The sequence below is a fragment of the Euprymna scolopes genome, chromosome 44 (assembly GCF_053919585.1).
Source record: "Euprymna scolopes isolate OS-2025 chromosome 44, ASM5391958v1, whole genome shotgun sequence".
Lineage (NCBI taxonomy): Eukaryota > Metazoa > Mollusca > Cephalopoda > Sepiida > Sepiolidae > Euprymna > Euprymna scolopes.
The window spans coordinates 9,121,023-9,135,371 of record NC_136525.1 but is presented as its reverse complement, the minus strand read 5'-3'; the positions used below and the strand labels follow the sequence as shown (position 1 = coordinate 9,135,371).

The following is a 14,349-nucleotide window of genomic DNA, read 5'->3' as shown; positions in this document are numbered from 1 at the left end:
CAGTCGAAATCCCTAGATGTCAGAAAGTCTTCTACTCTAATAGTTTCTTCACCAGAACTGCTAGAGTTTGAAATTCCCTTCCGGGTTCCTGCTTCTCCAACTGTACTGACACGCAGAAGTTCAAGTGTAATGTGAACAGACATCTTGCTACTCAACTCCCTACATAGTATTCCTGCAACTTATGTCTCCAATAGTAGCCCCTACATCAAAGTGGTACTATGCCTTGCTTGGAATGAAAAATGTAATAAAAAAAATTTTTTTTAATGTACTTACTGAACTCTCATAACTGAATAGGATGGGAATTTAAAAAATTAAAATTGGGATTAAAAGAAAAAAATCTTTTTCTATTAAGGACACACGTCTATTGAGTTTGGCGCTTTAGTGCATGAGTAGTCCCAACTCCAACAAGATTGTCTAAAATATACTTACCGAACTGCCATGACTGTGGTCGCCCGTTGGGACTGCGTGAGAGCTTCTAGAATACCAACTAGATCTCCACGACCATATTCACCAACCAACTCTTTCTTGTTATTGGAAGAGATGATAGACCGAAGACGTCCAGTGAGGATGATATAGATGGAGTTGCAAGGGTCATCTTGTCTATAAAAAAAAATTTTTTTTAAAATTTTTTTAAATAGAAACAAGAAAAATTTCAAATGTACAAAAAAAAATGCAATAAAAAATAAAGAAAAGGTATTGGGTTGGAAAAGTCCAAAAAGGTCTACCTAAAGAAGGTCAGGGGTTACAACAGTTAAAACATTGTGTCGTTCAAAAGCTTAACACCGCACGTGTCATAACGGCTGAGCGTCTCACATCTTTGCTGTATGAAAAAGAAAATATACATACATATATGTTGGTTTCCTTTAATTGTTGGATTTATTGAGCTTTTACATCTGGTTTGGATTATTATATGAATATTTCTATCATATTTATATTCATTTTGAGTTTACATTTTTCTATTTGTAAACTAAACATTACCTTTTCTATATATATATATATATATATATATACACACACACACACTCATGAGCAAAAAAAAAATGGGTCAAGAGTGAAAGAAGGGAGAAGTCGATTTTTCAATACTTTTCCATGAATTTTTGTTAATTTTAACTGAAAATTTTTATTTTGTAGATCATTATTATTATAGCATATAATAATAAGTGAAAAAATTAATCCTAAAAATGATAAGACCGCATCTTGGCGAGGATATAAAAAACCGAATTGCAGGATTAAGGCAGTCCCAAATAACTTACAACCAGATTTTTGATATTTTAAGAAAAGGAAATGTGAAAACATCTTTTTCTGCAGTGAAGCGAATTGGTCAAAGGTTTGAAGTCGAACGCTTGGTAAAAGGGAAATCTGGATCTTGTCTCCCTAGAGCATTCACTTTGAATGACGATCACAGGCTTAAATTAACTGTTTTGAAGGATCGAAAGAAAATTTATGTTGACCATAGCAAAGAATTCAAAACAGGGGCTGGAAATTCTCTTTCTAGATATACAATATCTAGACGAATGAAAGAAATGGGATTTTCCTCTAAAAGGTGTTCAAAGAAGCCATTTTTATCTAAGAACATCAATGATAGAAAGAGATTTTTCTCATGTTATGGCAAGAAAGATACAGACTGGTTCAGGAATGTTTTCTGGTTAGATGAATCAAGATTTTGACTTGTTAGTGATGATCCCGAATGGTGCAATCGAAGAACTGAGAAAGATTTTCACCAAGTTGTATAAAAACAACATTTAAACATGGGAATGGAGGGATAATGGTATGGGGAACTTTTATTGCAGTAGGAGTTGGGGAACTTGTTAGATGTGAAAAGTCGATCACTGCAAAGGAAAACATTCAAATTTTAGAAAGAGAACTGTTACTAAGTATTCAGAAGCTGGGAATATCCCAGAACATTATGTTTCAATATGATAATGCCCCTGCACACACTGCTAAAGTCACAGAAAAATGTTTTTTTGATAACTCAATTGATGTGATATTTTGGCCAGGTCAAAGCCCCGATTGAAACCTAATCGAGAATATTTGGTTCATAATATCTCGTGCATTGGCTGGAAGAACTTTTTTAAACAATGACAAACTGTGGGAAGCTGTGCAAAGCGAATGGAATAGCATCTTCTATTCACAGTGTTCCACTTTGGTTGAGAGCATGTCTAAAAGGATTGATCTTTTAAAGAAATCAAAAGGGAATGCGATTCCATCCTAAACATTTATTAAAGTAAATGTCTTGTTCTGTGTTATTAGTCTCGTTTAAGTTTCCTTGTTCAATTGTTCTTTGTTCAATATAGCTTTTAGTGCAATAAAATGTATAAAATTTGTTTGGCCCATTTTTTTTTTTTTGCTTATGAGTGTGTGTATATATATATATATATATATACACACACACACACACACACACACTTTATTTGTTTTATATAAGCATTAATATGTAGCTACATATTCACGAGCATGTTTCGGCCAGCCAGTTACAAGTAACTAGAGACCTCTTCAGGCAATATTGATAATACAAAAGTTTAGTCCATAATCTGGATTGGTTGGTTGGTTGGTTGTTTTTGTTTTACGGCATATCAACTCTTTTTAGGTTATTTAATGCCGAATCCAAAGATTTTGAAGAAAATTTTTTTAATAGAACATATCTTTTTTTCAAGTCAGTTTCTATTTAACCCATAGTTGGGACCCTAACATGTACTACCACTCTGGGTCAGAGTGGACCTGGGAGCAATGGCAATTAAAGGGTAGCTCCACACTCCCCAAAGCCCACAAACTGGGGCCTCACCATCGGATATACTTTAAGGTCATATCCAGGACCCCATAATCTGGAATCATATATGTGCAATAAATAATTAAGTGATTGGGACCACAAAAAGACAATTCAGAAAACATGGTATAAGTTTAAAAATTGAAAAAAAAAAAAAGAAACAAGATACAGAGACAGGCTTAATTATCAGTTGAATAACGGTACAGTATCTACAAAAGTACTTGGCTCTCAATATAGGATTTGGAAGAGTACATGCATGGTAACAGGTAACAGTCGTATAACCCCCCCACCCTTTTTAAGAGGTTTTTCTTTGTGAAGAAAAAAAAAAAAAGCAAAACTTTCGATTCTGCTAGATTTGGTTAAATAAAAAAAAAAAAAAGTAAACAGAGGAGGAATTTCCGAGAACCGGGTTACTTCCTCTTTTGCTTATGTCATGGGATGCAAATGAAATTCGGACATTTCTTCCTTTATCGAAAATCGTTTTTCATTAATAATTATTTTTCCATCCTATCGCTTTTCATACTGTTTGGATATGTTACTATGTGAGACATGACAATTACATTGTTTTACTTGAAATTCAATTTTCAAATTTACAATGTAGAAACACCCTCTTTTTCTGTCCTTTCTCCTTTTTTTTGTTTTAAATTTTTGTTGGAGAATACGGTTTTGAAGTTTTATGTATCATTCTCACATACGCAACGCCAAACTCTTCAATATTTTGAATCCTTTTTAACACTAATCACTAGTTGGCAGTCTTCCATGAACGTTTGTAATGTCAGGCTTGGTTTACTTTCTAATTTCATTAAAATTCTGCATCAAATTTCAGTTAATCCTTGTACAAATATCATGCTTTCGAAATTGTCAACACTATTCAGCTGGTTTAAAATCGTGGCAATGTTTGTTGACTATTGATGTAAATGTTAAACAGTAGTCGTCATCTTTCTTGGTTAAATTCAGACATTTCCACCTTTCATGAAATAATAAAATATTGGGGCTGAACAGTTTTGTCAAGAGTTTTATTTTACGGTTTTAGAAAAATTTAAATCGCACGATTATTCACAATAAAATGTAATCTACAAATTTGTGTGTTCTGTGGATCTCAGTTTTGGAAGCAGATCTTTCAGCATAATTAATGTTATACAGGTCGTCATGCCTTCTAAAATATGAGGTGAAATTGTCAGACTGCTTTGTGAGAATGCTATGTTATTTTCATTTGTTAAATTCCATAGTAATAAGTCTGTTTTCTCTCGTCTGTCATGCGAACGTAAAATTAATTTGTTATTTCTAAACAAGTTACATTCTTCAAAAAATTTTTGTGCATGTGAAACTTACGAATGAAAATATCCACCACACAATTGTAAGACTAACAACAAATATGAAAATTACCTGAAAAGTGCCCTTCCAGCCTCCAACATTGTCCAGTCAAGAGCAAAATCGATCTGTCTTACGAATGAAGACATCCGACCGACAATGGTATGCGCTGCCTGGAGAACTATGGACGGTTGTATTTTCATTATTCTGGAAAAAAAGGTTAAATTTTACTTTGCAGTAAAAAGTGCAGTAAAGTGTACATGCGGTATGGTAGGTGCAGTAAATTAATCGGTAGGATTGACGGTATAAGACATGTAAATAAAACAGCACAAATCTGAGTGAATGAATTCAGATATGCAAGTTGGCTAATGCATACACCAACTAGGGCATACATTATCCGATGCATATGCTGGCTAGCACATGCATTGGCTGCCACATGGGCTGGATAACACAGGTGTTGCCTGCCATGCATGTTGGCTAATGCATGCGTTGGCTAGCACTTAAAAGTTTTCATTTAGTTTCAAATTATTTTTAAGAAGTATCCTCCAATATTTTTCTTGACATGACAAAAGATGTGACATATAATGTGGAAGAGCATCAGAAGGCTATAGCAATGCGGGAACAGAGCGTTAAAATGATTCAAGTTAAGAGGATTTTAACATCTGGTTCCCTGCATTGCTATAACCTTCATATATTCATTCACATTATTTACCAGCAATGCTTCAAGCAAACTACCTTTCCCTTTTATATATATATATATATATATATATATATATATATATCAATATATATATATATATGCTCGTCTGAACTCAAATCTCTGGTCCCCCCCTTGCCAATCTTTCACGAAAAACACCAATCTAGCTGAATCCACTGTGAAAAATTTCCCCCACTCTTTATCTGTGCCTAAATCAAAACGTGGATTCCATGAACAAAGCTTCTTTCTTAGAACTGCATGCCTGTGGAACTCTGTTCCGTCTGCCTGCTTCCCACCTGACTACAACTTGGATGTCTTCAAGCCCAACGTTAACAAATTCCTAATGAACCGCCCCCTTAAGTAAACACTTCATCAAATCTCCACACTAACGTAATGTACTTGCAATAACCCTTATCCCTGAGTGGCTTACGGGCCTTGATAAGTGGTGATCACTGTAAACAAAAAAAATAAATAAATATATCATACACACACACACTAATACATACATACACATATATGCACTAATATTCCACATATATAAAACTCCCTCAACCTCTGTAGTATACGTACATACACTAATATACACATAAATACATATATATGTATGTATGAGAGAGAGAGATAAAAAAAAAAAAAAAAAAAAAAAGGAACAAACCAAGTTATGTGTTCATCAATGTTTCATCTTTATTGTAAGACTTCTTCTGGATGAATGAATTTAAGAAAATAAAATACCAGTTCAATATTTGAAAATATATTTTCGATGTAATGAAACGTATGACTGTCCTATTTCAAAACAAAAACAGTCGTTGGAAATTCAAAAAAGGACATAGCATTCTGAAAGTGTAAATAAAAATCTTTTTTTTGAATTTACAATTTTTTTTTTTCATTCTGAAATAGAACAAAGTCATACGTTTCATTACATCAAAAATATATTTTCAAATATTGTGCTGGTATTTTAGTTTCTTAATTTCATTCATCCAGAAGAAGTCTTACAATAAAGACGAAACACTGATGAACACATAACTTGGTTTGTTCCTTTTTTTTATCTCTCTAAATCATCGGAATACTATTTCCATTATTCTCATCATATATATATATATATATATATATATATATATATATATATATATATATATATATATATACTAGCTATACTGGGTTCAAAAACAGCATACAGAAAATGGACTCTGATTTATGAAAGTATGATAGGTTATGAAAAGGAACGGTTGTAAAGAGATAGCTTCGAATTCGGGGGTATCAGAACCAAATCAAAATATGATGAAAGTAAAAATAAAATAGATAAACCCAATAATCTATTATACCATACCTGTTCACACTGAAACACTTATCATAATATTCTGTGGATCTATATTAAAAAACCTTGTTAAACTTTGTGACATATTTCCATTCTATGGAGGTCAGGCGCGAACGAACACCCCATAATTTTATACCATATTTCTTCAAACTGAAACATAATTATCAAAGTATACTTACGCAGATAGATATGAAAAGTCTTTATTAAAGTTTGTGCCTATTTCCATTCTATGGAGGCCAGGCGCGAACGCAGACCCCACAATTTTATTATACCATCCCTATTTAAGTTAAAACATACTTATCAAAGTATTCTTATGTACAGCTATATCAAAAACATTTGTAAACGTTTTATTTTTAATTTTTTTATTTCCATACTTTGTGGACCAGGTGCGAATGCAGACCCCACAATTTTAATGAACCACCGTTCTGCAGGATCAAACATACCCATTCCTGTGTCTCAAATACATCTATCATTATATGTAATCAGTTTTTTAAAATAGTCAACCATATAGGAGCCTATTTGTGACCAGACACACAGACATTTAGCTTTATATTATAGATATAAATCCTCGAAACAGTGTTTCATGGTAAACAACTGATGATCCCTTAAATTACCATTAGTACTATAGTGAATTCGGTAGAGCAAGTTGATGCATTGATTGCAGGTTATTAAATGACTTACTGACTAAATAGTTTTCTAACGAATGATAAAAAATAAAAATTAAATATGATTTTTGTATAGTTTTAAAGGTTAAAAAACTTCCAAGACTATATATATATATATATATATATATATATATATATATATATAAGTTGGTCTTGTGTATGTCAATGTACCAATTAAGACCAGAAATTATGTCATTTTAGGTATTACCCGGTCAACAGTAAATTCTAGACAAGTTAAATGGTTCATCTCATGGCTCTTTCTTGCACAGATAATTTCGTTTTTGGTGTTTTTTTTTTTTTGAAGACATATTATAAATTGTTTCTCAGCATCTGTGAGCGATAATATGTGCATTTGCGCAAGTGTTGTCTATTCGATTTTCATATATAGAATCAATCCGCTGCACACTTACATGCGACGAATGCAAATGTTGCTAATCGGACATTCTGATCAATGATATGCTGCAGATTCCAGGCGCAGTTACTCTTTTTACACATAATTTATGTTACGTACCGTAATAATGTAAACGCATGTATTACACGAGTCGTAATACAGGGTGACCCCAAAATACGGGCCCCCACTCTAATTAGGCCCCTTTTCTTAGTATTTTGTCCGAATGAAATGAAACTTTGGTTATAACTAGTTTATCATATTCAAAACATCACATCAAAACACTAAGATCTTTGGCCTTTTTTTTCATTTCTACAGCATATGTTCTAGATGGCCTCCATTTAGCTTTTGTTTTTTTTGGGGGTCACCCTGTATACCTTAATGTGAATGCATGCATGAACTCTGTTCCGTCTGCCTGCTTCCCACCGGACTACAACTTGGATGTCTTCAAGTCCAATGTTAACAAATTCCTAATGAACCACCCCCTTAATTAAACACTTCATCAAATCTCCACACTAACGTAATGTACTTGCAATAACCCTTATCCCTGAGTGGCTTCCGGGCCTTGATAAGTGGTGATCACTGTGTAAAAAAAAAAAAAAAATGGTTTCATTAAATAGTTGTCATTAAATTGTTAAAACTTGTATAACTTAGGGGAGAACGACATATCGTAAACACTACGTTTCCTAACCTACTAAAAATAACATCATATCAAACTTAAGCCTATAGCCACATCTAGAGAGTGAACATAGCGAGAGCTATTCCAATTATTATTAAGCCTCCCACTGATAAACCATGCAGTGGGGTTCGGAAGTAGTGCAATTAATTACTACGATTACCGGCATATAGCAAGTGCACGAGCAAAATAGCGTTTTCTATGTTATGATCGAGCACGGAGTTGCTTTTTAACATTTCCAAAAACATTACCCATGTAGAAGTCGACCCCCCCCCTAAAAAATAACCTTATAATCGTCTCCCAGAAATTCAACTTATATACAGGTATATATGGTCTATACATGAACTAATAATCCACATTTTCTCAAATTTTGGTTTCATTATGTAAAACCCCCTAAACATCTATATACAAGTAACAATTTTACATACGAATAAAAATCCATCTTTGAGATGAGAATAATTTCCGATTCTGTCTTAGACTTGACTGTAAACATGGATGGCTCCCCAGTGAGTACAGCAAGGGCACCAACCACACGGCCAAGACCAGCACTGAACAGCAATGTCTGAAAAAAAAAAAAAAATGTTGAAAATAACAAATACAGTGGTACCTCGGTACTCGACCATAATTCATTCCAGATGTTTGTTTGACAATCGAAAAGATATTTCACCTTTAACTTTTTTTTTTATTTATTTTTTTTTTATAACATTTTCACCCCTAACAAGGCACATTGCCACTTTGGTGTAAGGGGCTACTATCAGGGGCAGCAACTGCTGGCGCACTATGTTGGGATTTGGGCAGTAAGATATCTGTTCACGTTACACTTGAACTTCTGCATGTCAGTACAGTTAGGGAAGCAGGGACCTGGAATGGAATTCCAGAGTCTAGCGGTTCTGGGGAAGAAACTACTGGAGTAGAAAGATCTTTTACATCTAGGGATCTCTACTGTGTGGGGATGGGATTTAGCTACCTGTCGGGTTTGTCGAGGATGTCTATGTCGTAGGGCACAAGTGTCTGCAGTTCGTCAGAGCATTCACCATTAAAATACTTGTAGAACAGGCAGGGTGATGCAACGTTTGAAAGAGAATTGGTTCCAGAGTTTAAAATTCCTTTTTCATCTGTAAACTTTGAGGATTTTATACATTTAATTGTACTTCCATTTCATATTCCTTTGCAAGCGCTGACACACTTATTCCTCTTTCAGATTTTTCTCTCAGTTCCTTTTTAAATTTGATTGCCATTGGCACAATTTTCCATTTTTGCACTTGCTTTACTGCTTTTATTTCTCTCTTCTTTCTTTTTATCCAATCGTATAAGAGAACGTCCATTTCTTCTTTGTTTCTAAAGTCTTTACACAACACTAAAGCGATTGAACAACAAAGTTTTTTTTTTTTTTGCAATTAATTACTGTCGTCCTGAAATACGTCCACTTTGTTCATCGTACTAATGTTTAGTGACCTTTCTTTTTTTACTTTTTGGACATATCAAGGTCCTTTGTCGTCCCACACAAAAGAAAGGGGTTGACCAATCGAATTGCATGGTTCTGGTGCAACACTGATGTGCTAAAAAATAACTCTTTCTAGACTGTCGATGACAATGTTCTAAATATAACTCTCGTTGCAAAGTTCGGACTCGCGTGGCAATGTTGACGGAGTGGGATTGGGTTGTCACACTTCATTTCAAAAGTATCATGACCAGTATGAATTATGTACCATTGAGGAACATCATTGCTGGTTTACATTCAAAGTGAGGCCAGTGATTTGAACACCGAAATTTCGTTCAACTACCGAGACAAGAAAATCTCCAACTTTTTGGTTCGAACACCGAGTTTGACCACCAAAACGTTGGACAACTGAGGTATGTATCACTGTAGTTACGGGATTGACAGATTCCAAAATTTTTTTTTGCAGATTCCGCTACAAGTATCAGTTCTAATTCTGAAATCGCCTAAAAAAGTAGAATTTTTCTTTTGTTTTTTTGGGAGGAGGTGGGGGCGGGAATGTAAGAATAACATTTTGATCTACCCGTTTTAGGAGTAGCAGATGCAGAATGAAATCTGTCGCCTAAAGAAATTTTCGGATGGGGGGGGGGGGGGGGAGAACTTTTTTTTCTTTTTTTTTTTTTTTACTTCTCCATCACTCACTTAATAATACTTCTAATGAATATTAATTTTCTTTTCTTACAAGGTAGTCACTAATTATCAAAGCCCGAAGGCCACTCGAGGATAAAGGTTAATGACTATTTGTTTACATTGGAAAATAACAAATACTTAGCAAGAGGATTTTATTTGTTATATATTTACATATCTTCCATTATATAATAAACGAACCAACGTGTATTTATTTGCACGAAAATATTGTTACGAGGTGAAGTGATCTACCCATTTCAGGAATAACCAATGCAGAATATGGAGACAATAATTAGTTACTAGTGATTGGCCGATTCCAAAATCTTTGCTTACAGATTCCGCTACAATTATCAGTTCCGATTCTGAAATCGCCTAAAAAGTAGAATTTTTCTTTTGTTTACTTTTGGGGGAGGGGGATATAAGAATAACGTTTTTTTTTGTTTGTTTTTATTTCTATCATACTCACTTCATTAATATTTCTAATGAATATGGACTTTTTTTTTCTTTTTTTTTTTTTTACAAAGAAATCACCACTTATCAAGTCCGAAGGCCACTCAAGGATAAGGGTTAACGAATCTAAGATCGTAGTTAATGGTGCAGATTGGGTAGAATTTGATTATTTTAAGGGGACGCCTCAGCAAGAACTTGTTTACACTGGACTTGAAGGTTACAATTATCAGATCCAATTCTGAAATCGACTAAAAAAGTAGAATTTTTCTTTTTGTTTTTTTGGGGGGAGGGGGGGTAAGAAAATTTTTTTTTTTTTTTTTTTTTTTTTTTTTTTTTACTTCTATCATACTCACTTCATTAATACTTCTAATGAATATTGACTTCTTTTTTTTACAAGGCCCGAAGGCCACTCGAGGATACAGGTTAATGAATCTAAGGTGGTAGTGTAGTAATCGTTAATGGTGTAGATTGGGTAGAATTTGATTATTTTAAGAGGATGGCTCAGCAAGAACTTGTTTACATTGGACTTGAAGGCTACGATATTGTAATTGGCTGGGAAGCAGGCCAGTGGAACAATGTTCCACAGGTGGCCAATTCTAAGAAAAAAGCTTTGTTTGCAGAATCTGCGTTTAGATTTAGGCACAGATAGAGTGGGAGAAATTGTTGATAGTGGTTGTAGGTAGTCGAGTGTTTTTACCTCCAATTTTACATTTTTAATATCATAAGCTTTATGTAAAAACAAAATATGTTGGATTTGTACAATGCACACACACCCTTATATATTTTTTCATTGGATGATTATCGATTGAAGACTAATTTACCAGATTACTCCCCCCCCAATAAAAAAAAAAGCAATCAAAATTCAGTATTTAAAGATTTATAGGCAGTGCTCAATTTCTAATACACCACTAGTAAATCATCCCCCATATTGGAAACAGTTGATGTTTGAAGACCAAACTGCTTTTAAAAAGGGTCAAATTCGATAAATTCAGTTTTTATAAGGTTAGTAAATGTAAAACAGTTGAGATAGCAGAGTCAGTAATAGGCCAAGGAAAACAAAGGCCTGGTAAGAGAGAGGTTAGTCCCATCGACGAAATGTTGAATCCCTCTGCTTGATCTACAAGTATTTTAATGGTGAATGCTCTGACGAACTGCAGACACTTGTGCCCCCACGACGTAAACACCCTCGACAAACCCGACAGGCAGCTAAATCCCACCCCCACACAGTAGAGATCCCTAGATGTAAAAGATCTTTCTAATCCAGTAGTTTCTTCCCCAGAACCGCTAGACTCTGGAATTCCATTCCAGGTTCCTGCTTCCCTAACTGTACTGACATGAAGAAGTTCAAGTGTAACGTGAACAGACATCTTGCTGCCCAAATTCCTACATAGTGCCCCAGTAGTTGCTGCCCCTGATAGTAGCCCCCTACACCAAAGTGGCAATGTGCCTTGTTTGGGTGAAAATGTAAAAAAAAAAAAAAAAAAAAAAAAAATTTTTTTTTTTTAAATTAAACCACTTCAAGTTATGAATTGAATTTGTGCATGCACAAAAGTTATAGAAATATCAGCAAGCTGAAATGAACAGTTTACATTTCGACTTGCTGACATCTTTCTGTACTCGTTATCCATCCAAACAAAGATTTTACACATTATAAACCATCCTTGGTGTATGATTACTAGGGCTATGACAACAGCATATTCTTTTCATTGTCTTTACTCTCGAGTATATATCTGACACAGACACAATTAACCGAGGATCACATCACTCTACATTAAAAAAAAAAAAAAAGTAGTCCAACGCACACCGGCATCTAAAACGGACATTAAAGCAAATACGATAAACAAAGTACAGATGAAAGTTTCTGGGTTTATAAATGCAAAACAGTTGATGTAGAAAGGAAGGAATTGTGTACAGAACAGTAGACTTTGTTGGTTTGGTCACGTTGAAAGAATAGATCAGCCTGCTCGGGTTAGTAGATGTGAAACAGTCGACATAGCAGTGATAGTCAGCAGAGGAAGGCCAAGGACAATCTGGGAGAAAGAGATAAGGATGGATTTGAGAGGAAGAGGGATAAATAAAGACCAGGCCAGAGATAACTTATTTTGGAAGTCAATTTCTAAACAATGTTCAACACATGATGATTGCTGATGAAATAAAAAAAATGTCCCACCTCCACAAGTGAAAAATTTACTTTAACCATGACTAATGCTTGTGCAGAATTTTTTTTTTAAATCCAAGGCGTGATTATTGAGAAACGTACAAACAAATGAATGGATGAACGATTTGGGGGCAATTTTACCCCAATAATGTCCTCTAGGGGATGCAACCAGAGTTATCCTGGAAAATCCGTTCTGTCCAAAATTTACTTTCATCATGACTAATGTTTGTGCAAAATTTCAAAGAAATCCAAAGTGTAGATACTGAGAAAAGTGAGGCAGGATGAACAAGAGTGAATTAATAGGTGCAATCACTCCTTTGTGGTGGTGGTAAGGAGGGGGGCTAATAAATACAGTCAGAAATACCCTGGAAAATCTGTTCTGACAAAAATTTACTTTCACAACAAGCGAACGAGAGTGAATTACTAGAGTCAATCCCTCCTTTGTCAGGGGACAAAAAAAAAAAAAAAAAAAAAAAAAAGACATTAATTTACCTCTTTCTCTTCGTGTCCGATTATATTTTGCAAGACATTAAGGGTCCCACTGACAATGAAGAACAAACTGGAATCCTGCAATAGAAATTGGAAAAATAAATTTTTATGGGTAAAAAGTTAGAATTAAAAAAAATGGCTGGTCTTTAAGCTGCTATAATTTTCGGTTATAGTCAGCTACCATACTTTCTAACTCCCAACTTTAGGTCGCGTGATATTTGACCTCATTAAATTCACACACCTGTCACTTTAGTTTTTAATCGTTAAATTAAAACGCTTTTCAGTTCCTCTCCCGTCCTGGCCGAGCGGTAAGATGTCAGATTTTTCACACTTTCTTTTCCACCATCTTCACCTGAAGGCTTCGGATTCAAGCCTACCTCCCTACCAAATCTTTTTTTTTTTCTTTTACACCGACAAACATACGGGCAACGCCGCGAGTTAAATCTAAATCAAAAACCATCACGAAGGCCAAGAACTTAACGAGATGACTCGTCAAGCAGACATAGCAGATAAAAAAAACAAAACCATCTCAATCTTGTGTCACCTCAGCAAATAGACACCTCGTATAAGCTAAGTAAGGTCTTACCTGATCGCCTTGTTTCTGCAATACACTGCCTGGACGGAACTTTTTCAAAGTTAGTTTACCATCCAAAAGATTAGGATCCTGCAAGAAGAAAAATTTTTTAAATAAAGTGCGTTAACTATTATAGGCCATTTAACCCACCACTACTTCACTCATATACAAATACCACATGCCTAACTTCCTCCATCCTAGAGTGACTAACTTCCCCCATCATAAAATGATATAGAATCGGTTCTGGAGAAGATTGGACCATGTCAAAGACTGCTGGATAAAATCAATGACAGGAAATCAGTTTTTTTTAGACATGTGGCTAGAACAGACAGCCTAACAAAAGAACTTCTCTTTGGTAAAACCCCTGGCAAAAGAGGATGTAAACGACCAAAAACAAGAATATCATTCAACATAAAGAACATCGCAGGCATTAGCATGGCTGAGTTGATCAAAATGGCGCAGAACTGGAGTCAATGGCGATGATTCATGAAGAGTCCCACGGCTGGTCAGTAATGATCATTCTGTCAAAGAGACAGAGAGAGACTAACTTCCCCTTAGTTTTGTTCCTTTCCTCCACGTTACAGAATGAACCTGGTGTCTAACTCTGTCCCGTTATAAATAGGAACTTCCTCTATCATAGAGGAACTAACTTCCATCCGCGTACACACACAAATACCACCTGACATACTCCTCTCTTAGGAGTGATAACCCTTTTTCAGTTCAGTAAGAAGTTAATA

At 34.8% G+C, this 14,349-nt stretch overlaps 1 protein-coding gene across 1 annotated transcript in view; it reads right to left on the bottom strand.

Moving 5' to 3' along the window:
* LOC145268685 (patatin-like phospholipase domain-containing protein 6) overlaps window positions 1-14,349 on the bottom strand; it is a gene marked incomplete in the record, with an annotated part of 200,392 nt that overhangs the window by 75,071 nt on the left and 110,972 nt on the right. Inside the window, 5 exon segments of the mRNA XM_080124191.1 lie at window positions 430-600; window positions 4,151-4,282; window positions 8,245-8,378; window positions 13,042-13,116; window positions 13,625-13,702. Coding sequence (XP_079980317.1) covers window positions 430-600; window positions 4,151-4,282; window positions 8,245-8,378; window positions 13,042-13,116; window positions 13,625-13,702 — 590 coding nt within the window.